This window comes from Fundulus heteroclitus, chromosome 13 (genome assembly GCF_011125445.2).
Source record: "Fundulus heteroclitus isolate FHET01 chromosome 13, MU-UCD_Fhet_4.1, whole genome shotgun sequence".
In the NCBI taxonomy this organism is placed as follows: Eukaryota; Metazoa; Chordata; class Actinopteri; order Cyprinodontiformes; family Fundulidae; genus Fundulus; species Fundulus heteroclitus.
This window is the reverse complement of record NC_046373.1, coordinates 40,382,229-40,404,805: the sequence shown is the minus strand read 5'-3', so window position 1 is coordinate 40,404,805 and position 22,577 is coordinate 40,382,229. Positions and strand designations below refer to the sequence as shown.

General features: G+C 40.5%; 1 protein-coding gene across 5 annotated transcripts in view; it reads left to right on the top strand.

The window, feature by feature from the left end:
• The window catches only part of cica (capicua transcriptional repressor a), a 69,011-nt gene extending 46,434 nt beyond the window's left edge, over positions 1-22,577 (top strand). For 4 of the 5 annotated variants that reach the window (XM_036145788.1, XM_036145785.1, XM_036145786.1 and 1 more), the window contains exons 10-22: positions 1,607-1,739; positions 3,840-3,922; positions 7,621-8,005; positions 9,476-9,618; positions 11,323-11,483; positions 12,585-12,816; positions 14,528-14,810; positions 16,392-16,555; positions 17,582-17,760; positions 19,455-19,606; positions 20,025-20,168; positions 20,246-20,371; positions 22,186-22,577. In XM_036145788.1, the coding sequence (XP_036001681.1) occupies positions 1,607-1,739; positions 3,840-3,922; positions 7,621-8,005; positions 9,476-9,618; positions 11,323-11,483; positions 12,585-12,816; positions 14,528-14,810; positions 16,392-16,555; positions 17,582-17,760; positions 19,455-19,606; positions 20,025-20,168; positions 20,246-20,371; positions 22,186-22,454 (2,454 nt within the window). In that variant the 3' untranslated portion in view covers positions 22,455-22,577. The remainder of the gene's footprint in view (positions 1-1,606; positions 1,740-3,839; positions 3,923-7,620; positions 8,006-9,475; positions 9,619-11,322; positions 11,484-12,584; positions 12,817-14,527; positions 14,811-16,391; positions 16,556-17,581; positions 17,761-19,454; positions 19,607-20,024; positions 20,169-20,245; positions 20,372-22,185) is intronic. The other variant, XM_036145789.1, reaches the window with a different exon arrangement.

The window sequence follows — 22,577 nt, the reverse complement described above, 5'->3', positions numbered from 1 at the left end:
TGCCAATAAAATACGATTTTTGCACTTAAAATAGGAACAATTCATCTCTATCATCTTATTTCAAGTGCAGGATGTCTAATTATGTTAATTTAGGGTTCCAAATACTTACTCCATTGGCAGATGATCTTATTTACCTGCTCAATTCAAGGACAAAAACACTATGTTTAAGAACATTTTGCTTATTTTTAGATCCGTTTTTGCAGTGTAGTAAAGCCAGAAGCTTTCATACACTTACTTATTATTTGGTAGAGTTCCCTTTTAACCTGTAGGTTTAGGTCAAATTTCCTCCCACCAGCTTCTCACCATAGTTTGCTGAAATTCTGGCCAATTCTTTCAGACAGAACCGGTGTAACCGGGTCAGATTTGTAGACCTCCTGTCCTCAGATACACTTTTTGCCCAAACGTTTCTTATTGGCCACTTTGTAACTAGTTAATATTGGCTGATATTTACCAATATTTTAATACAGGTAAACGCCGTTTGACTTTTATGATCGCTGATTGGTCAATTACTGATGAGCTTTCAAAATTGATTGACAAACCTCAATTGTCACATGACGAAACAAATATCACATGGCCAACACCCCCATCCCCCTCCCCTAACATCTGTTATTCATATCGCCCCAGTTTTACTTATCATGGCTGATAATAATGTTACAAAATGGCTGCCATCACGAAAAGGGCCGATATATTGATGTCAGTTCAGCTGTATAAATAAGGAAAGATAAGATTAGTGTTATTTTTGACTAAAGCATGTCAATTAAATCCCATAATAAACAGGAGTTTCCTTTTTTCACCTCCGGAATATCGCTAAAATTAGAAACATTCTGTCCAGGAGTGATGCTGAAAAACTGGTCCATGCATTTGTTACTTCAAGGCTGGACTATTGTAATTCTTTACTATCAGGAAGTCCACAAAATGCAGTTCAAAGTCTTCAGCTGATCCAAAATGCTGCAGCAAGAGTTCTGATGAAAATCAACCAGAGGGATCATATTTCTCCTATTTTAGCTTCCCTTCATTGGCTTCCTGTTAAATCAAGAATAGAATTTAAAATTCTCCTTCTAACGTATAAAGCCCTTAATAATCAAGCTCCATCATATATCAGAGCTCTGATTACCCCGTATGTTCCTAACAGAGCACTTCGCTCTCAGACTGCAGGTCTGCTGGTGGTTCCTAGAGTCTCTAAAAGTAGAATGGGAGGCAGATCCTTTAGCTATCAGGCTCCTCTCCTGTGGAACCAACTCCCAGTTTTGGTCCGTGAGGCAGACACCCCGTCTACTTTTAAGACTAATCTTAAAACTTTCCTTTGTGACAAAGCTTCTAGTCAGAGTGGCTCATGTTACCCTGAGCTACCTCTATAGTTATGCTGCTATAGGCCTAGGCTGCTGGAGGACATCAGGGTCTATTTCTATCACTCTGCTGAGTTCTCCTACTGCTCTCCAATCTGCATTGTTTGTTGTTATTTCAACTCTAAACTTCATGTTCTCTTGCCTGTTTTCAACCAACAAATACTGTGTCTCATGTTTGCAAAATTTGCCTGATTATTCTAATAAAATTATCTGAACATTTAGCATTATTCTGCCCCCCCCCCCTCCTTCTACTCTATCAGGAGGACGGAACCAGCTTGTTTCGAAACCGAGCGGCGCCTCAGTCGCTGTACCAAGGTGGAGCCAACGAGGATGTGACCAGCGATGAGGAACGCATGGTCATCTGTGAAGAAGAAGGAGACGACGATGTGATGGGTGAGTTAGCCGGGCTGAGTAAGCAGCATTTAGAGAGAGAGAGAGAGACTTTTTCATTACCACAAAGTGGTGGTTTCAGTTCTCGTGATGGTCAGGAAATTCGGCCTCCTTAGTCAGAGCGAAAGACGTCGGTGGTGAAAAACCAGGCAGACCTGTCATCTGGTGAGTGCCGCCACTAAGCTGCGTTACAGCTAAAATAGCCCAGAGATTACAGTTTGGTTGCAGTGATACTATCAGTTTCAAGGCCGGCCGTTCGCGTTTTCCACGCTGCATGTTCTGCAGCTGCAACACTGGTTCTGCTTTACCCGTTCTGTGCATCGCCACAAAATGAAAACCAACGACTCCGTCAGCAGAACCAGATAGAACAATAAAACTAATGGCTTTCACAGCTTCTTTGAGCTGGTCATATAATTACAATATCAGGAAAACGTTGATTTTCTTCCACTAATTCTATTCAAAAAGTGAAACTTGTATTTTTTTATTCATTAATTACACAATTATTTCTTGTAATTTTGATGATTATAACTGACCACTAATGAAAACCCCAAATTCAGTGTGTTAGAAAATATTACTAAAGACCAAAACAAAAAAGGATTTCCAGAGATGTTGGCCAGCTGGACAGTCTGAGCAGCACGCCTACAGAACCATTTAAAGGCCTTTGCAGGTGTTTAAAGTTAATTAGCTGATTAGAGTGTGGCACCTGGTGTCTTCAATGTTGGACCTTTTAATTATATTCCATTTTTCTGAGAGACTGAATTTCATTTGTTGTCAGTTATAATCATCTAAATAAAAAAATTAACCGTCTGTGCGTAATGACTTAGACTTAGACACTTTATTGTCATTTTGTATGCACAGAGTGCGTACAGAACGAAATTTCGTTTGCATACAACTTGAGAGTTTCAGTGAATTGCAGTGGATTTCAGAATAAAGTAACTTTGCATGATAGTTTCAGGATAAAGTGCAGCAGTGACTTCACAGTACAGCAATTAAGATGTAAACAATGCAGGACACATGTGATACAGAGCCCAGTTATAGCTTCAGCAGTTCAACAGTCTGATGGCAGCAGGGAAAAAGCTTTTGCAGAACCTGGAGGACCTGCAGCGGATGCTGCGGAACCTCTTTCCAGAAGGCAGCAGGGAGAACAGTCCATGGTGGGGGTGTGAGGGGTTCCTGATGATGTTACGGGCTCGAGACACACAGCGCTGAGATAAAATGTCCTTAATGGAGGGAAGAGGAGCCCCGATGATCCCTTCTGCTGTCCTCACCACTCTCCTCACATTCTTCCAGTCAGAGGCACTGCAGCCTCCACACCACACAGAGAGACAGCTGGTCAGAATGCTCTCTATGGTGCTTCTGTAGAAAGTCGTGAGGATGGGCGGGGGCAGGTGGGCTCTCCTCATCCTCCGCAGGAAGTACAAGCGTGTCTGTGCCCTCTTCACCAGTGACGTGGTGTTCACAGACCGAATGGATATAATATACAAGTTTCACTTTTTCAATGGAATTACTGAAGAAAAAAAAATCTCCTTTTTCATGATATTCTAATTATACGTCCAGCACCTGTAAGCGAGGTCCAGCTGCTCATAATTAGTGTGACCAGCTGGAGTTGTAGGCAATTCGTTGGTCTGGAGCGTCCAGGTTTGGCTTTTTATGAAGCCATGGTGGAAAGACCTCAGCAACGACCTTAGAGAAGCACCTGTTGCTGCCCTGATCCATCTGAAGGCTTACAGGTCCACCTCCAAACCATTTCAGGAGAGAAAGGTTGTTCACAGGTGGACCACAGCTAATCTCAGCTATCCAGGTCCATTACTGTAAGTTCCCTTAGTTAAACAGAAACCTATTAAGGATCCACCCAAACGTTGAATCTTTGCTACAGCCCGATAGAAACCATTTTTTACAAACTCCAAACAATTAAAAACTACAAGCCGTTGAGTCAGAAAGTAATCACTTTGTTGTCAATCTAATATTAAATTGTCCTCCTTATAAGGCCTGGTAAAGATCAGAGGATTTATTTCTTGTTAATCGTGGTGTGACATGGTGCTCAAAGTGTCCTCTGCTGTAATGTTATTGTATCGTTAAAGCGTCTCGTATTTCCACCCTCAGAGGATTCGTGCCCTGAAGGCTCCATTGACCTCAAGTGCAAGGAGAGAGTGACAGACAGCGACGAAGACGAACCGGACGGACAGGTTAGGCGACGATTACTCATTGCAGGGTTTCCCGCGCTACATGTAATTGATCGTGGCGCCTTGCCACCGCAAAATAAAAGCCGCCACACCTTCAGAATGAATTTTTCTTTTGAAATATGTAAAAACAATGTAGAGTACATGAGTTATATATATATACCCTGTATTATGTAGAGCCAGTGGCGTCTCTGGCACAAAAACCTGACTTTGATCAATTTTAAATGAAACAGATAAATTAGCCTAAGCCAACACACTAGAAATGCCATTTTATATGAGTTAAATGTTGTTACATTTTTAGACATAAAATTACAAATGAACGCTCATTAATAAAGTTAATTTATTGAACAGAAAAGATTCACATAAATCCTTCATTGAGCCAACAAAGGACAACCAACACTAGATGGTCTATCTATCCAGCAGAACATAACGTCTGCATTTCCAGTGTTTTGATTGGACGATCCGAGCTTAGGTCCGTGGGATTTGTGCCCCACGGCTGTTTACTGAGAGCGTACTGGGCATGCTCACTGTGATTTCAGATGTTCATTATTTAAACAAACGTTGGTGGACCGGCTTCAATATCAAGGCACCTCAAGAGGGTTTAGCTGCTGAGCTAGTTAGTTTTCTGGCAGACCTAAATATATAGACACAAATGTTTATAACAGAACTTTATTACTAAGGTAATCTGTTTTTTTAACACTCTTAATTGAACGATCATGTCCCACTGATTATTGTGAACATCGAGCTCCACAGCGACATCTGGTGAGGTCAGGCCCCAAATGTAGAGACGCCACAGTGTGTAGCCTATATATGCACACTTATACCAACCAAAATCCGAGTTTAAATTGAATTTAAATATCATAAATACCATATTTTGAAAAACCAACACCACCAGCTTTTCCCGTCTGGCTTCAAAGTTTCTAGCAGCTGCCATGCGATGCGTGGCTCTAAGGAGGGAAGGAAAACTAGAGACGACAGTCCAGTGTTGGCCATTTAATCTTTTTCCTGCTATATTTAGCGAAGTTTCAGACCCCACTAGCAGTTTTCTTTCAAAAAGCAACTAGCAACAATGACTTTTAGTGACCTTTAGTGTTTTTATGGCAACTTTACTGGAAAGCACCAGTCGATCTGGAATCACTGTATCGAGGCAGCAGCAAGAACTGCTACGAGGGTTTAACTTCCCTCAGCGCTGTATCACAGGCACACCACTGCTGCTGCTGCCTCGTAAATATAGTTTTTAAAACTAGACATTTTTGTCTCTGAAAGTGTTGCACTAAAATAATTCCCTCAATTTAATAATGTATCAAATCCTATGCAAATTAGACAATAAAAAAAAACACGGCTTAGAAAATTCCCAGAGGAATCCCTGCATTGTGTCGGGTATTTAGTTTGAAAGAAACATGCAATGTAAATATAAATATAAAGCCTTAAATCTAATTCAAAGATGCAGCAAGAGTGAAAATCTTAACAGGATGAGGTATGTAAGGAAGTAAAAGTGAGTACGTTGCAACATTTTGAACCATAATCAGCTCTGTTGGCAGTGATTGTGCGCACAAACGAGGAATTTTTCTTCGGTTTCACTCACTCACATTGTGCAGACATTCCGTATAAGTGTATAAACTTCAGAGGAAAAAGAAAAGAGAAGTGAAAATAAAAATATTAGTAACAGCATGTTCATATGTGTGTATGTGCAACCAATTAAAGGACATTTTTAATAGAACCTTTCTAAGAAAGTCAAATTGTTTATTTTTAAATAGAAATAAATAATAGGGGTACTTTTTCCTTAACAAAACAACAACCTTTCTTTCTCAGGTACTCAGTTGCCAATTACTGTTTCATACTGTATATTTAAATTAATAAAAATGAAAGATGCAATTTCTTTCTGCAGATAATTATGATACGGTCTCCATGTACCGCCATATTTAGTAACTAATGAAAGGATTCCCAGCGCAACGATAAAGATCATAAAGTTAAAAACATGCTGCCTGCAATCAGATTAGCATATTTATTTATCTATTTATTAATATATTAAATATGTTTCAACCTATAAAGAATGGTAAAAGAAAAAGCAGAATAAGGGGGAAAAAACAAACAAGATATGGAATAAAATGGTAATGATATGTGATGCATTATATGTACATAACAGTAACAGTACTACTGCCAATAAAAGCAATAATAATAATACAGTTTTAAGCATGTTATCCATTTATAATCTACTTTTTATACCATGATTTAAACAGTTTAATGCTTGGCTTTAGCCCTTTTTATCCTTTTTTTAGTTTTCTATTTTCTCTTTTTTTATAGTCTTTTTTCCACTTTTTCCACTTTTTCTTTTGATCTCCTCCTTACCTCACAGGGGGGAAAAAAGCTTAATAAAATGTTGACTTTTATAATAAAAACAATCCCAGGGTGTTAAATTGATGCAAAGTCAGAAAACCTGACATAACGTCTTGAAACAAGATCAACTTTTCGCTTGGATAAATTAACAGAAACAGAAATTAACTCAGTTTCAAAGTTACTCGTGAGCAAAATTCCCTGTAGATGAACACAAGAGGTTCAGATACATTTAAATAATTTAGTGTTTCTAATAATTTTACTTGACAGTTGAAGAAACGCACTTCAGACCCGACTTTATTCTCAGCTTTCCAGACATTTGAACATTTCTGGTGTCGTTAGAAACCTGTACACTGCAAAAATAGAACTAAAAATAAGTACAATTTTCTTGAAATTAATGTATTTGCCCTAGATTTGAGCAGGTAAATAATACTATTTGCCAATGGAATAAGATTTCTGCACCTAAAATAGGAACAACTCATCTCCATCATCTTATTTCAAATGCGGTATATCTAATTATCTTATTTTAGGGGTAAAAATACTCATTCTATTGGCAAATAATCTTGTTTACCTCAAGGGCAAATACATTCATTTCAAGAAAATTTTACTTATTTTTAGTTCTCTTTCTGCACCAGTTTGTACACTGCAAAAACGGATCTAAAAATAAGTAAAATGTTCTTAAAATTTGTGTATTTGTCCTTGATTTGAGCAGGTAAATAAAACGATCTGCCAAAGGAATGAGTATTTTGACCCCTAAAATAAGATAATTAGACATCCTGCACTTGAAATAAGATGATGAAGATAAGTTGTTCCTATTTTAAGTGCAACAATCTTATTCCATTGGCAAACCATCTTATTTACCTGCTCAAATCAAGGACAAATGCACTCATTTTAAGAACGTTTTACTTATTTTTAGTTCCGTTTTTGCAGTGTAGTTTTACTTCTTTTTTTTAATATAAATGTATTTGTGGTTTTTCAGAATTAAACAGCCAAGACAGAAAAAAAGACAACAACAAAAAGTAAACAAATACAACAAAAACAAAAATCAACAAGACAAAACAAAACAGTGTCAGCTTACTGGAGAACTGATAAAAGAGGATAAAAGATGTAAACATTAAATAATCAAGCACGAGTCAAAGGGAACAACAGACACACTTCAGCTTCTCTTTAACCAAACGTCTGGATTTAGGTTCGGCTCGGCTGCAGATTCGGTTTTTAGACTCTGGGAATTGTGTTTTTCATCACATGCCGTGAAATTTTCGAGAATCTCTTTTATCACGTCCGGCTCTGGAGAACTGTCTGTGTTTTTTAATCTGAGCCGGAAACAGAAATTCCCCTCTTTGACGCCTGCGCTTCTCTCCCTCCTCCAGCTTAGCCTCCAGCCAGAGGCTCGCTCCTCCCTCCTCTGCTCCTCGCCCTCCACCCCCCACGCCGACTCCCCCTCCAGGGGGAACGGAGAGCCAGGAAGTCCTGGAGACGGAGCGGACGGGGCGAGGAAGAGGGGCCTGGACGGAGGGGAAGAGGAGCCCAGGATGAAGGAATCGTCATCCAGAGAAGGAGGAGGAGGAGGAGGGCAGACCGTCGCCCCGCTCCAGCAGGTCCTCAGCGGGAACCGGACGATTCCAACAGCGGCGACCAGTGTGGTGCGGCCGGTCGTCAGCGCTCCCGTCCCCATCGCCAGCAAACCCGCGGATGGCGCCGTGGCGCTCCAGCAGGAGAAGAAGACCAACCTTCTGATGGGCGGAGCCGGAGGGGGTGGGTACCTTTCATCATCCTTCCCCCCAGGTCCACCTAGTGTAACCGCTGTGGGGGAAGGCAGCCTGATCCCCCCCGCTGCGCCGCCCCTGCAGCTCGTCACCCCACAGCCTCAAATTCACCCTCCCCTCCAGCTGCACCCCCCTAGGGTTTAATCCCGGGAGACGGGATTCCCGGGAAATCTGATCAAAACTATTTTCCGATTCCCGGGAAATGTTATGACGGGAAACGGGAAATGGAAGTAAAAAAAATAAAATAATCCAGTGCGCTCCTATTGGAGTGCGCTCAGTGCGCGCGTCTATTGTTGTCTTACGTTGCATTCAGTAGCCTACCGCTGTACAGCCTAAGGAGGATGTCTACTGCCAGCTTTGTATGGGAGCATTTTAAAAAGGTTGAAAATGAAAACGCAAAGTGCATGTTGTGTGACCGGATTGTCTGGTGTTCTGGGGGGTCGACAAGTGGATAGCGCAGACATTTAAAATCTTAGCATAGGAAAGTTCCTGAAGAAAGCCCATCAACAAAACGTCTGTGGTAAATTACAGGAGACCTTTTATTATTTCCAGACACGAACACCGTACAGCTCCACAACAGGCTCTTTTTCTCTTTCGGCTCTCTTCCTACTACCGCTCACTCTTCTTCTACGGTCAATAACATTCTCAAATGGTAACAGCGCTTCCTAGTGGTCATGTATGTATTACACTACATTTTCACAGTTACTACAGTTTCACAGATGGCTACTTTAGCAAAGCTAGCAAGTCGCTTGGTGAAATACTAGCGGAGATGGCAGCTTTTGATGGATTTACGTTTAATAGTATGGCAAAATGCGACTATCTCAGATCAGCACTTAAGAGAGATGGACATATTCTTCCCAAGAATCCCTCTGAAATCTCCCAACAGGTTAGAGGTTTTGCCAATGAACGAAAAAAAAAAAAAAAAACTGGCCGATATATTTCAAGACATGGTGAAGCGAGGGATGCATTTTTCTTTGATGCGTTTTCCCGGGATTCCCGGGAAATACGTCGTCTTTTCCCGGGATTTGCTACATCTCATTTTCGGGAAAAATATTAAACCTACACCCCACCTCCTCCATCAAACCTCCACCGCAGGCCCAGCACGTCCCGCCCACCGAGACCCCACCCCTGCCTCAGCGCACCCACCATCACGTCCTCCCCCTGCCGACCAATGGGGTGCATCCGGGGGTGGGGGTCGGCGTGAGAGAGACCAGAGGTGAGACAGGAGGCGACGGTAATCTGCCGTCCAGAAGCAGCTCCTTCTCAGTGGTCCAGTCCTCACATTAACCTTCTCCTGTCTTCTCTATCTTAAAAAAAAAATGCATTTATTTACATAAAGAGGGAATAAAAACGCTTATTAGAAATAAGCCCCCACCACTCTGAGCCATGGTTCTATCACCACCTGCAGCCTCCTCTCACCTCTTCTTCTCTTCTTCTCTGTCTCCGTCTGGCTCGTTAGTCCAAGCCCAGTCGCCGGTGATGCAGAGCAAGAGGCTGGTTCCTGTGGCAGCAGTGAGGACGGGCTCCACGCCTCCTCAGCCCTCCATCTCCCTGGTGGCTCCGCCTCTTCCTGTACAGAACGGCGCTGCAGCGGGAAATAAGGTGAGAACGCCCGAACCACATCAGAACGTCACGAGACCAGAATAAATCAAAAGCTGTTCCCCAACTTTTAATTATTCGTGCTGCACCGTTCAGCTGAGAAATAAGCCAACCTGTCTGGGTAAAATGTAAACAAATCGATTATAAACTGCTGATTGAAGCATATTTAAATTCCTAACTAGATCGATATTACGTTGGATGGTTTTTCAAAACAGTACAAAGCAGGGGGAGTAGAGCTGAACGATTAGAAAATAATCTAATTGCAATTATTTTGTTTTAGCTTAATATTGCGATTTAATGCGATTATTATTATTTTCTTTTCAGTTTAATTTATCACATCTTTTTAAACATATACAAACAACAAATCAATGCAGACTAGGCGCTAAAAGAGCCGCTGCGTCTCAACTCGGAGCATAAATTTCTATAGCAGTGTTTTTATGTGTGAATGCGGTGTGACACATAGTTTGGACTATGTAGCAGCCAGAGTCTGTACCCAAATCAAATTTCCTTTGGGACAATAAAGGTAATCTAATCTAATCTGAAGAAATGATTGCGTTCTGCCTACGAGATATTTCAACCAAAACTGCAATTTGATTTTGACTTTTCTCTTCATTAACCACAAGCAACAAAAACGGCCTCTAGATAAAGATGTTTGTCAACAAGGACTATTTAAAACAAGAACTTTTAATGTTTTTATTAATCAAAATATTATTAAATAGAACAGCTTTTAATTGATTTGAACATAAAGTCCAAAGTGCAACCAACAAGGAAGTCTATATATTAAACTGATTGACCAGTTCTTAATGCTATGGTGAGATTCCTGAAAGTTTCTGGTAAAACAGTAAGATTATATAAACTCTAAAACAAGTAATAAAATTAGATTATCGCACTGCTGCAACTGTCTTCCCTTCCATGTGGAGGCAAACCCACTTTAAACATAATTACTGACACTTTAAGGACACGTCTGATCCACTAATTGTTACATAGCCAAGAATTGCAGACCTCTGTGATTTGGAAATTGCGTTTTTTTTAAATTGCGATTATATTGCAAATGCGATTAATTGTGCAGCCCTACACAAGAGTTTTAGACGGTAAATTAAATGTTAAACACTGCAAAAATTGAACTAAAAGTAAGTAAAATCTTCTTAAAAATTAGTATATTTTCCTTGATTTGAGCAGCTAAATAAGACCATTTGCCAATGGAATGAGTATTTTACTCCTAAAATAAGATAATTACTTGAAATAAGATGATGGAGATGAATTGTTCTTATTTTAAGTGCAAAAATGGCAAATAGTCTTATTTAGCTCCTCAAATCAAGGAAAAATACACCGATTTCAAGAAAATTTCACTTACTTTTCGTTCCCTTTTCGCAGCGAATGATTAAAGGAAAACTGTTAGTAAATATTAAAACACTGAAAGATGGTCATTAAATGTTCATGTAATATTTCAGGAGAAGCGTGGCAAGTTTGGATTCCTAACCTGCGGCGATGCACAGTTAGAGGCGGTTTGAAATGTTTGACACTCACATATTTCCAAAAGCATGAAGATATATTGTTTATCGATAACGCAAACACTGGTTATTCTCTCATTTTCAGGAGCTGTTTGGGATTTCTGTGGTGTTGCATTTATGAGAATTCAGACGTAACATTTATTAAATGTGCAGCTCAAGACGTTTCTAACCTCCCTGCCTTTGTTTCTCCCTCCAGATCATCCATATCGCTCCCATGCCCGTAGTGCAGACCAGCGTCCACCCGGGTGCCGCCGCAGCCGTGCCCGCGGGGGGGCCCTTCCCTGTGTCCATGGCAACAGTGATGGGTCCCGGAGCCGCCCCCCCGCAGAGCGTTCTTCTGACCTCCCCGCCCACCAGGTCTGCAGAACAGGCGCTACACCTGAGCGCAGCTTTTTGAAGCTGAAACCTTAAAACGTGGCTTGAATGTAAAAGAGGCGCTTGGAGAAATGGTTCAATAATGTCATCACTTTTTCAGCGGTTGTTTTTCTGCTTGAATTTAAATGCAATTTACACACAATTTATTTATTTATAATAACGCATCTAATTACGAAGTTTGGAGCAATTATCAGCATTTTTACACAAGTGAAAGAGAACATCATTCTTAAGAACATCTTGTATATTTATGGCACATAATGGGAAAAAGCGTGTTGTTTACAACCTTATTACTAGAAGAGACTAGACTAACCAAAAAGTTAACCACTGGTATGATTCTGAGGGGGAAATTGCTGTGCAGATATAGTATTGAGATAAAAAAACTGCAGAAATGCCACATTTTTTGCCCTTGTGTGCGAAAACTTTAATTCAATTACATTTTATTCATATAGCGCTAATTCATGTCAAATTTAATCCAATATTGATAGATTGGTCAAAAAGTTTCCTCTCTAAGGAAACCCAGCAGTGTTTAAGAAATTTTCAGTCTAATTTGGCGGTGTCCAAACTTTTTGCCTTTTGGGCCAAAATTGTTAAATCAAAAGCACTAGATGGCTAAAAGATGAATACAAATAAACAACATAAACAAAAATATTGTGATTTTCCTTTAACCCGCCCGACAAAATATGAAAATTATAAAAAAAAATTATTAAGCTGTATTAAGCCTATTTTATTAAATTAATACCAATCAGATTTTAAGGCACCAAAATCTTCATTTGAGTAAAAGTCGTCCTATTTACTATGAAATTAAAGTTGATGTAAAAATTGTGCTTATTAAAAGACAAATGTTTTGTGTTGTACTGAAGATTTTTACTTGTCTATTATAAATTTATCCTAATTAAACATAAAAAGTTTCCATCGGCACCAGCCACCAGCGCTTTCTGTCTTAAAATGCAGCTGGAGGGCCGCACAAATTCAGCACGGGGGCCACAAATGATCGCACTAATGTCTAATGTCAAATTGATGCATGTAAAACAATAACAGGAATGGAAAAATCTTTGCAGATCTAATGAGGTTTCTCTCCCTCAGGATCACCTACGTCCAGTCCAGCCCAGGCGGTACCATGGCGGCGCACCAACAGGGCGCTCAGCCCCCCGGCCCCGCGTATCTCTCATCACACCTGGCAGCTCTGGGCTTCACCGCCATCGCCCCGGCCGGGCAGACCCTGGTTCAGCCCATCGTCGGCCCGCCGCCGCTGCTGGCCCCGGCTCCGCCCGTCGGCTGCCAGACGCAGAACCCCCCGGGTCAGGGAGGCCGTCAGGTAGAGGAGAAACACACAAAACCTCCTCATGGGGTTCAAAATTCATAGTGGAGAGTTTCCACTCATTCATTGTCGTGTGAAGAATATATAAACACTTTTCTTTCTTTCTTTTAGCGTTTTTGTTCAAGAATTAGCAACATTTACAAGTAAAGATGAAAAAAATTTAGATGTTTCAGGGCTTTAAATACAAGTACGGTATTTTTCGGACCATAAGGCGCATTAAATATTCTTCCCAAGTGTGTAATATCTCTCCTCCACGTCCACAGCTCTCTATCCGTTCCTGTGTTGAGGACAGAGTAGCTGGACTACACTGCCCTGTTTCTACCATAAGGCCAAAATAAACTTTATACTGAATTAACTTACTAGGTTTATTGTTGCTAGCGCGTACTCCAGGCTGCCTTACATGAATGCACTTCTAGTTTAGACATTACAGTCAGGCAGTCTGGTAGACAGCTCAGGGGTCCTCAGGTAGTGACACAGTGTACCGTAATGCTCCTAATATCCATTGAGGAGCGACTTCATTGCTAACCTAAGTCGTATTTACACATTTTAACAGATTTTTGAGCACATTGTACCACATAAAATCAGTCGGTAAACACAACGGTGATCATAGATAAGGAGCACCGTGCATTTTTGAGAAGATTTAAAGATTTTAAATGTGTCTTCTAGTAGTACCAAAAGATACGGTAGTTTTTTTCCTCTTAATTTTCCGCATGAGATCGGAAATGTTTCCTTTTCTTCCTGCAAGAGATCGATCTTTTATTTTGTTTGAAAACCTTAAATAAATATGTTTTATTTGTATTTTTAGGTTTTGGAGCAATTATCATTATTAGCATTTTACACAAGCGAAAGAAAATATTATCCTCAAGAACATCTTGTATATTTATGGAAAATGATGGGAAAAAGCGTGTTGTTTGCAACCTAATTACTAGAAGAGACCCTGATGTCCTCCAGCAGCCTAAGCCTATAGCAGCATAACTATAGAGGTAGCTCACACTGCAAAAATAGACCTAAAAATAAGAAATTGTTTCTTGAAATGAAAGTATTTTTCCTTGATTTGAGCAGATAAATAGGACTATTTGCCAATGGAATAAGATTTTTGCACCTAAAATAGGAACAATTCATCTCCATCACCTTATTTCAAGTGCAGGATTTCTAATCGCATTATCTTATTTTAGGGGTAAAAATACTCATTCCAATGGCAAATAAACTTATTTACCTGCTCAAATCAAGGGCAAATACATTAATTTCAAGAAAATTTTACTTATTTTTAGTTCTCTTTTTGCAGTGCAGGGTAACACGAGCCACTCTGACTAGAAACTTTGTCAAAAAGGAAAGTTTTAAGATTAGTCTTAAAAGTAGACTGGGTGTCTGCCTCCCGGACCAAAACTGGGAGTTGGTTCCACAGGAGAGGAGCCTGATAGCTAAAGGATCTGCCTCCCATTCTACTTTTAGACACTCTAGGAACCACCAGCAGACCTGCAGTCTGAGAGCGAAGTGCTCTGTTAGGAACATACGGGGTAATCAGAGCTCTGATATATGATGGAGCTTGATTATTAAGGGCTTTATACATTAGAAGAAGAACTTAAATTCTATTCTTGATTCTTGAAACTCTGCCCAGTTCTACTTCAGTAGCTGCTAAAGAAATGAAATCCTGAACTCCAGGATGTGTCTCAGCAACCTAAAAACCTGCTTTGCGTCCCCCCTTCAGGTGCTAACAGCCATCTATCCGGCACAAACCCTTGCCCTGCCGACCGGCGTGGTCCCGATGACGGCGGTGCCGCCTGCCGTCGCCTCCCCAGCCCAGGACGCGATGAACCCGGCTTCCCCGTCAACCAAAGCGGTGCAGGGTTCAGCAGCTGCAGGGGCGACCTTTCAGCCCGGGATGGAGGTGGAGGTGAAACAGGAGAGCCAGCTGGACGCTGACACCGACGGCTCATCGAGCTGTAACCCAAACTGCTCCATGGGCGGCTTTCTGAATGGAGGCGCAGCAGGTAAAGGTCCTGTTTGTGATCTGCAAACGTCGTCATCAGAAATAGAAAACCGTGTCCTCCTTTAGTTCAAGTGTTTATGCATCAGGGCCTAAATCTAACCTCAAATCTACATCAACTAAAAAAAAAAAACTTCAGCATATTCCTCGCTGCCATTATTTAAACAAAACGCATCAGGCATGAGAAGCCTCGTGTGCAAAATAAAGCATCCATGTTTGGTCGATCAAATGCATCGATTAACTGATCAGCATTTAGCGAGACTGTCTCTTTAAAGCGAGCGGTTCTAGGCTGAGCGTTAACAGGATGCCAAGGAGCAAGGCATCAGCAGTGACCTAACACGTGACGCAGCTGTTGCTGCCCATCGATTCAGGAAGTGTTACGAGGTCTAAAGTCTCTAAAGTCCATCATTTAACAGTGAGAACTAATCCCAGCAGATTCACGCTAAGCTCAAAGCGTGCAGAGAAAAGTTAGATTAACCCAAGAGCTCCATATGACACAAATGTTTCATACCAGTTTCATCACTCTGTAGGATAAATGCTGTAAAAGTGATTTTTCTACCACAGATTTTATACCTCTTTCACAACATCCCTTTGTTCTTAACCAAAAAAATGTACAGTATCATTCAACCCTTATTGTGGAATTATAAAACTCCCAGAATAGCCGACAAATATTTGATGCAAATTTTCAGGGGGCCTGGCCCTTTTAAGCTTTATCTTGTATTACCGGGAATGTGCCATAAAGAATAAATGCTTATATGCTCCTACGTGGGTAACTGTAGAACAGGCCTGCCCTCCATATTCTCCTGCTGCCATAGTGCTATTCCTGACCCCACTACACAAATCATTATACTGTAAAAACCCAATTATATCAAATCTGATTAGGACATGGAAACTAATTAAATCACTTTTTCATTTTAAGGTAAGATAAGATAAGATAGTCTTTATTGATCTCACATTGGAGAAATTCACTTGTCACATCGGCTCAATAGTCAGTCAATAGTCAGGAGTAGGAAAGGGTGCATCAATTATATACAGTGGATCAAAAAGAAAATGCGAAAAAAATAAGAATATAAAAAAATACAAAAGAAATCAGAGTAGGCAGATGATGTCATGTGTACTTCCCGGTTATGTATACACATATATATATATATATATATATATATATATATATATATATATATATATATATATATATATATATATATATATATATATACATACATCTTTTATTCCCTCTATTATAGATTGTTCCTTTACAGAAGGGAAGGCCCTAGGAACCCCCTGCCTCTGTGACTTATATACTGATGGCACGTTTCCCTCCTTTATACAATTACAAAGAAGGTATAGGTTAAACAGATACCTACATATCAGGGATCATACACGAAAGCTCCTATTATCATTTGAAACAGAGCAAAAGGCCAAAACTGGTGACTGTTTAAATACTTGCCCAAATGATAACAAATTTATTTCCAATAAATATAAATAACTAATTATTAAAAATCTCCTCCTTGGCATTCAGATCTCCGCAAATATTTGGGATGAATGTAGTTTTACCGCAGTCGCAATCATCTGTTTGGTGTTGCAGTGAAAAAAGAAGAGGACATCAGCCTGAGCATCAAGGAAGAAAACATGGGAGATGAAGACGAGCGAGACCGACAACGTGATGAAGAGCGAGAACGAGCGACGAAGGAGAGCAGAGACAAGAAGGAAGACAAGGAGACGGAGAGAGACGACCGCAGCAGCAAAGAGGTGAAAACTGATTTATTCAAGATATTCTGCAGATTCTCTCCTAACTGACATCAAGCATTCGTTAAGGTTTTCAACCCTGAACTTTTTATTTATCTGAGTGACGCTGCTGACCCATATTCATGCTGTGTCCCCGATTAACTCTCAGCCGCTCATAAATTAAAATAAATGAGATACATGTAAAGGATTATTTTTAGTTTTTAGCTTAGAAGAAATTAATAACCACCATTAATAGGCACCACCCATAGATGATGGATGGACAATCCAATAATATTATATTATTATAATACAAAGGAAAATACATGTAAATCTTAATCACATATTATACCTGGAGAAATTATTATTGTCATTATTATTATTATTAGTAGTAGTAGTAGCAGCAGTAGTATTAGTATTATTATTATTATTAGAAGTAATAGTAGTAGTATTGTCATCATTAATATTATTGGTATTATTATTGTTATTATTATTATCATCATCATCATCATCATCATCATCATCATCAATATTATTAGTAGTATTGGAATTATTGTTATTATTAATATTATTATTAAAATTATTGGTATTATTATTACTATTATTATTATTATTATTATTATCATCATCATCATCATTAATATTATTAGTATTATTGGAATTTTCTTTATTATTATTATCATTATTAATATTATTGGTATAAATATTGGTATTATTATTTTTATTATAATCATCAGTAGTCGTAGTATTTCCTAATCATTTTAAGAAGTAAAGTGTCCATTTTAAATATGTTTCAGGGGTTGATGGCGACGTCAGTAAATGTGGTTCTAGTTGTTTTATTAAACGTTAATATTTCTAAACATGAGATCTTTTGCACTCCCCCCTGTGCTGTAATTAAAAGTTGTTTTTTCAAACTAACATCATCCTGCTGGCGATAAAAGACGGATTTATTTTTAGGGCTTTTAACGCGTCGTTGTCAGAAACGCCAAATATCTGTGCTGTAAAAGCAGATTTATCCTCTGTGACACACTGAGACCATGTTTTCCTCACCAGGCTGGACCTCGTTCCCCCCCACCACCTCCGCCGCCACCACCCTCAGGTCTGGACCCGCCTCCCCCTCCACCGGCAGAAAAAGACGCCCCCTCCTCCTCCTCTTCCTCCTCCTCTTCCTCCTCTAAGAGGAACAAGTTTCGACCTCCTCCTCTGAAAAAGACGCCCGACTCCCTTGACAAGTGAGTATCCGAGGATCCCCACGCTCTTAAACTAACATCTCTGAGCACGTTTGGACCTTTAAGCACCTAAATCCATCACAGACTTGTTATCAGTGCATCAACCCTCCAGACCACTCAGGTCTTCTGGCTCCAGCCTGCTCTGCAGAACCAGAACCAGACATGGAGAAGCAGCATTTAGTTCCTATGCTCCGCTGATCTGGAACAAACTTCCACACTGCAAAAACGGAACTAAAAATGAGTAATATTTTCTTTAAATGAGTGTATCTGTCCTTGATTTGAGCAGGTTAATAAGATGATTTGCCAATGGAATAATACTTTTGCTTATCTTATCTTATTTTGGGGGTCAGAATACTCATTCCATTGGCAGATAATATTATTTACCTGCTCAAATCAAGGACAAAAACACAAATTTTAAGAACATTTTACTTATTTTTAGATCCGTTTTTGCAGTGCAGAAAACTGTAAAAGTGCAGAAAGCCTGAGTTCCTTTAAATCAAGATTAAAAACACATTTGTTAAGCATTTTAACTGTTTTAGTTAAACTGTTTTACTTAAACATCATTAAAGTTTGTAGTCCAACTGTTTATAATATTTGCTTTTAGTTTCTATTTTCCCATGCTTTATTTTGTTTCTACATTTTATTCCAACTTGCTTTTATTCTGTTTTATTTTGCTATATTTTAATCATGTAAAGCACTTTGCGTTGTCTCTGTACTGAAATGTGCACTGCAAAAATGGATCTAAAAACAAGTAAAATGTTCTTAAAGTTAGTCTATTTGTCCTTGATTTGAGCCAGTAAATAAGATTATCTGCCAATGGAATGAGTATTTTTGCCCCTAAAATAAGATAATTAAACACCCTGCACTTGAAATAAGATGATGGAGATGAGTTGTTCCTATTTTAAGTGGAAAAATCTTATTCTATTGGCAAATCTTCTTATTTACCTGCTTAAATCAAGGACCAAATACACTCATTTAAAGAAAATTTTACTTATTTTTAGTTCTGTTTTTGAAGTGTGCACTACAGCAATTCAAATCCCTGAAGGAAAAGACTTAAATAATGATTTCAACCATTTTTCTCATAATTTAGGACTTTGTGATCGTCCCAAATATATAAAAAAAAAGAAGGAAAATATGCCCGTTCCTGTTTAAAATCTGCTCATAAAAACACGTTGCCTTTGTTATAACAGCTTACATGTCTTCAAACTGAGAGCGCTGTAACTTTGGCACGAAGCTTCCTCGGGATGAGAAACGACTCCCATCTGTTAACGCTCGTCTCTGAGCCAACTTTCACACTGCAAAAATGGATCTAAAAATAAGTCAAATATTCTTAAAATGATTGTATTTGTCCTTGATTTGAGCAGGTAAATAAGATTATTTGCCACTGGAATGAGTATTTTAGATAATTAGAAATCCTGCACTTGAAATAAGATGATGGAGATGAGCTGTTCCTATTTCAAGTGCAAAAATCTCATTCCATTGGCAAATAGTATTATTTACCTGCTCAAATCAAGGACAAATACACTAATTTTAAGAACATTTTTACCTATTTTAAGTTCCGTTTTTGCAGTGCAACTTCACGAGTCCGCTGTGGGAGCTCTGTTTACTGCGTGCGTGCGTCGGCAGAGCGCCGAGAGAGGAAGGGTGCGTCAGACCCCGGGTGTGGACTGATGAGGCTGCCATGTTTGCGTCTGCAGGGTCTTGTCGGAGTCGTCCTTCGAGGAGCGCTTCGCTGAGCTCCCAGAGTTTAACCCAGAGGAGGTCCTTCCCTCTCCCACGCTGCACAGCCTGGCCACCTCTCCAAGAGCCATCCTGGGAAGCTACCGCAAGAAGAGGCGCAACTCCACGGGTGAGCATGACAGAAGCAAAGTCGCTCTTTTCGTGAAAATTAGGTTTAAACACTGCAAAAACGGATCTAAAAATAAGCAAAAATGTTCTTAAACATAGTGTTTTTATCCTTGATTTGAGCAGGTAAATAAGATCATCTGCCAATGGAATGAGTATTTTGACCCCTAAATTAAGATAATTAGACATCCTGCACTTGAAATAAGACGATGGAGATGAATTGTTCCTATTTTAAGTGCAGAAATCTTATTCTATTGGCAAATCACCTTATTTACCTGATCAAATCAAGGACAGATACACTAATTTTAAGAACATTTTACTTATTTTTAGTTCTGTTTTTGCAGTGAACGCTTTGATGTGCATCAACACCTCTCGTTTCTTCATCCCTCTTTCTCTGTATTCTCTAAATTCTCCCTGAATAGACCTGGACGGGGCGGCGGAAGACCCCGGCTCCCCCCGGAGGAAGACCCGCCGTCTCTCCAGCTGCAGCTCGGAGCCCAACACCCCGAAGAGCGCCGCCAAGTGCGAGGGAGACATCTTCACGTTCGACAGACCAGGTGCGACAGGTGGAGGCATGCCGCCGCCGCCGCCAAGGTGCAGATTTCCCAACGTCTCCCCCTGACGCCGTTTTACGTCCAAACAGGTCCGGAAGGCGACGCCCCCCCGGGAGACCAGGACAGGGTCCCGCACTCGTCTCTGCGGAGGACGCTGGATCAGCGCCGGGCGCTGGTCATGCAGCTGTTTCAGGAACACGGCTTCTTTCCCTCAGGTAGATTCAGCTCAGATAAAAACACTGATAGACGCGGAGAGTCAAAGATTTTTATTCGTAGAATTAAAAAAAAGTGACTCTAAGGAGCGATGGAAGATCCTTTCCTGATCCCGTATCAGAGTAAAATAAAGGTCATAAAAGGAGCCGGAAATATGGGGAAAATGTCATAACCTCTTCTATATGATTGCAGAAAGTATAGAGAAAGATATTTCATGGTTTTTCCCTCATTGACTTTCTAGAATTTAATATCCATTGATTCCCCTTATTTCAGGTAACAAATGATTATTCATTTGCATAGAAAATCATGCTCACTAAAACTTTTCCCTCTTTGTGAATCGGTGCTATATAAATAAAACTTAATCGAAGGAAGAAATGGAAATATTACAAACACATATCAAGGCTCTTTCTAAAGTCAGCTTCCATCAGATCCTCCAGGTTGGTGAGAAAGTTTCCTCTCTAAGGAAACCCAGCAGGTTGCATCAAGTCTCTCCAAGCAGCATTCACTCCTCCTGAAAGAGCGTAGAGCCACAGTGGACAGTCGTCTGCATTGTTGATGGCTTTGCAGCAATCCCTCATACTGAGCATGCATGAAGCGACAGTGGAGAGGAAAACTCCCCTTTAACAGGGAGGAGAACCTCCAGCAGAACCAGAACCAGGCTCAGTGTGAACGCTCATCTGCCTCCACCCACTGGGGCTTAGAGAAGACAGAGCAGAGACACAGAAAGCACAGAAGCTCACATTGACCCAGGAGTACTTTCTATGTTAGAGAAGACAGAGCAGAGACACAGAAAGCACAGAAGCTCACATTGACCGAGGAGTACTTTCTATGTTAGAGAAGACAGAGCAGAGACACAGAAAGCTCAGAAGCTCACATTGACCCAGGAGTACTTTCTATGTTAGAGAAGACAGAGCAGAGACACAGAAAGCTCAGAAGCTCACATTGACCCAGGAGTACTTTCTATGTTAGATAGTAATAGAGGATGATCTGCCTCCCCTGATGATGTCACAGCTAACAGAACGCCAGACCAGGTGTACCTTCAATGAAGAGAAAAATGACAGAGAACTAAAAGTTAAAAGCTGAAATAACAACAAACAATGCAGATTGGAGAGCAGTAGGAGAACTCAGCAGAGTGAGAGAAATAGACCCTGATGTCCTCCAGCAGCCTAAGCCTATAGCAGCATAACTATAGAGGTAGCTCAGAGTAACATGAGCCACTCTGACTAGAAGCTTTGTCACAAAGGAAAGTTTTAAGATTAGTCTTAAAAGTAGACAGGGTGTCTGCCTCACGGACCAAAACTGGGAGTTGGTTCCACAGGAGAGGAGCCTGATAGCTAAAGGATCTGCCTCCCATTCTACTTTTAGAGACTCTAGGAACCACTAGTGACTTAAAATTAAAACATTAAAGATGCTTGGGCTTGTTCCATGAAATTCCTCCTCATCCCTCCGTGGGTTCAGGATATTTTGCCATGTAGGGAGACAAAAATCTGAATCCCTTCCGGACTACCTTTGAGGAACTGTTCATAAACTGTTCATTTATGTTTTTTTCCCGTCACAAAAATGCTCCTTTTTCTGTTTGGTCTGGAGAAAATGCATCAATGTCTTCCTAAATGAATGATCCATGCAGCCGACATGCAGGTTTTCATTGTGAGACGCGTTCCAGAAACCTCATGATCCTTTCTTCACACAGTGCAATTAACTTGATTAAATTGAAAATATCTTGGTCCCTTACTGTTAATAGTAAAAAGTCAAAATTAAAATCTATTTTTTTCTGATTGCGCACCTTCTACCTCTTTTCTCCATCTCATCTCTCCAGCTCAGGCCACCGCCGCCTTCCAGGCCCGCTACCCGGACACCTTCCCCACCAAGTTGTGTCTGCAGCTGAAGATCCGCGAGGTCCGTCAGAAGATCATGCAGACGGCGACACCGGGAACGCTGGAGCTGGGAGGGTCATCCGAGGCCGGGCCCTCCCTGTCCCACGGCTCCTCGTCCTGCGGTCCAGCATCGCGGGACGACGGAGGGACGGAGCATCAGGGAGAAAAAGGCCAGAGCTCGGAGGAGCCGAAAAACGAGGGATCGTCGTAAATCAGGAGAATGTTTTCACTGACAGATAAAGAGAGAAGGCTGAACCCTGGCACTGATTTCCACTAGACCTGGGCAAAAAAAAAACAAAAAAAACACACAGAACACAAGCGCTCAATAACAAAA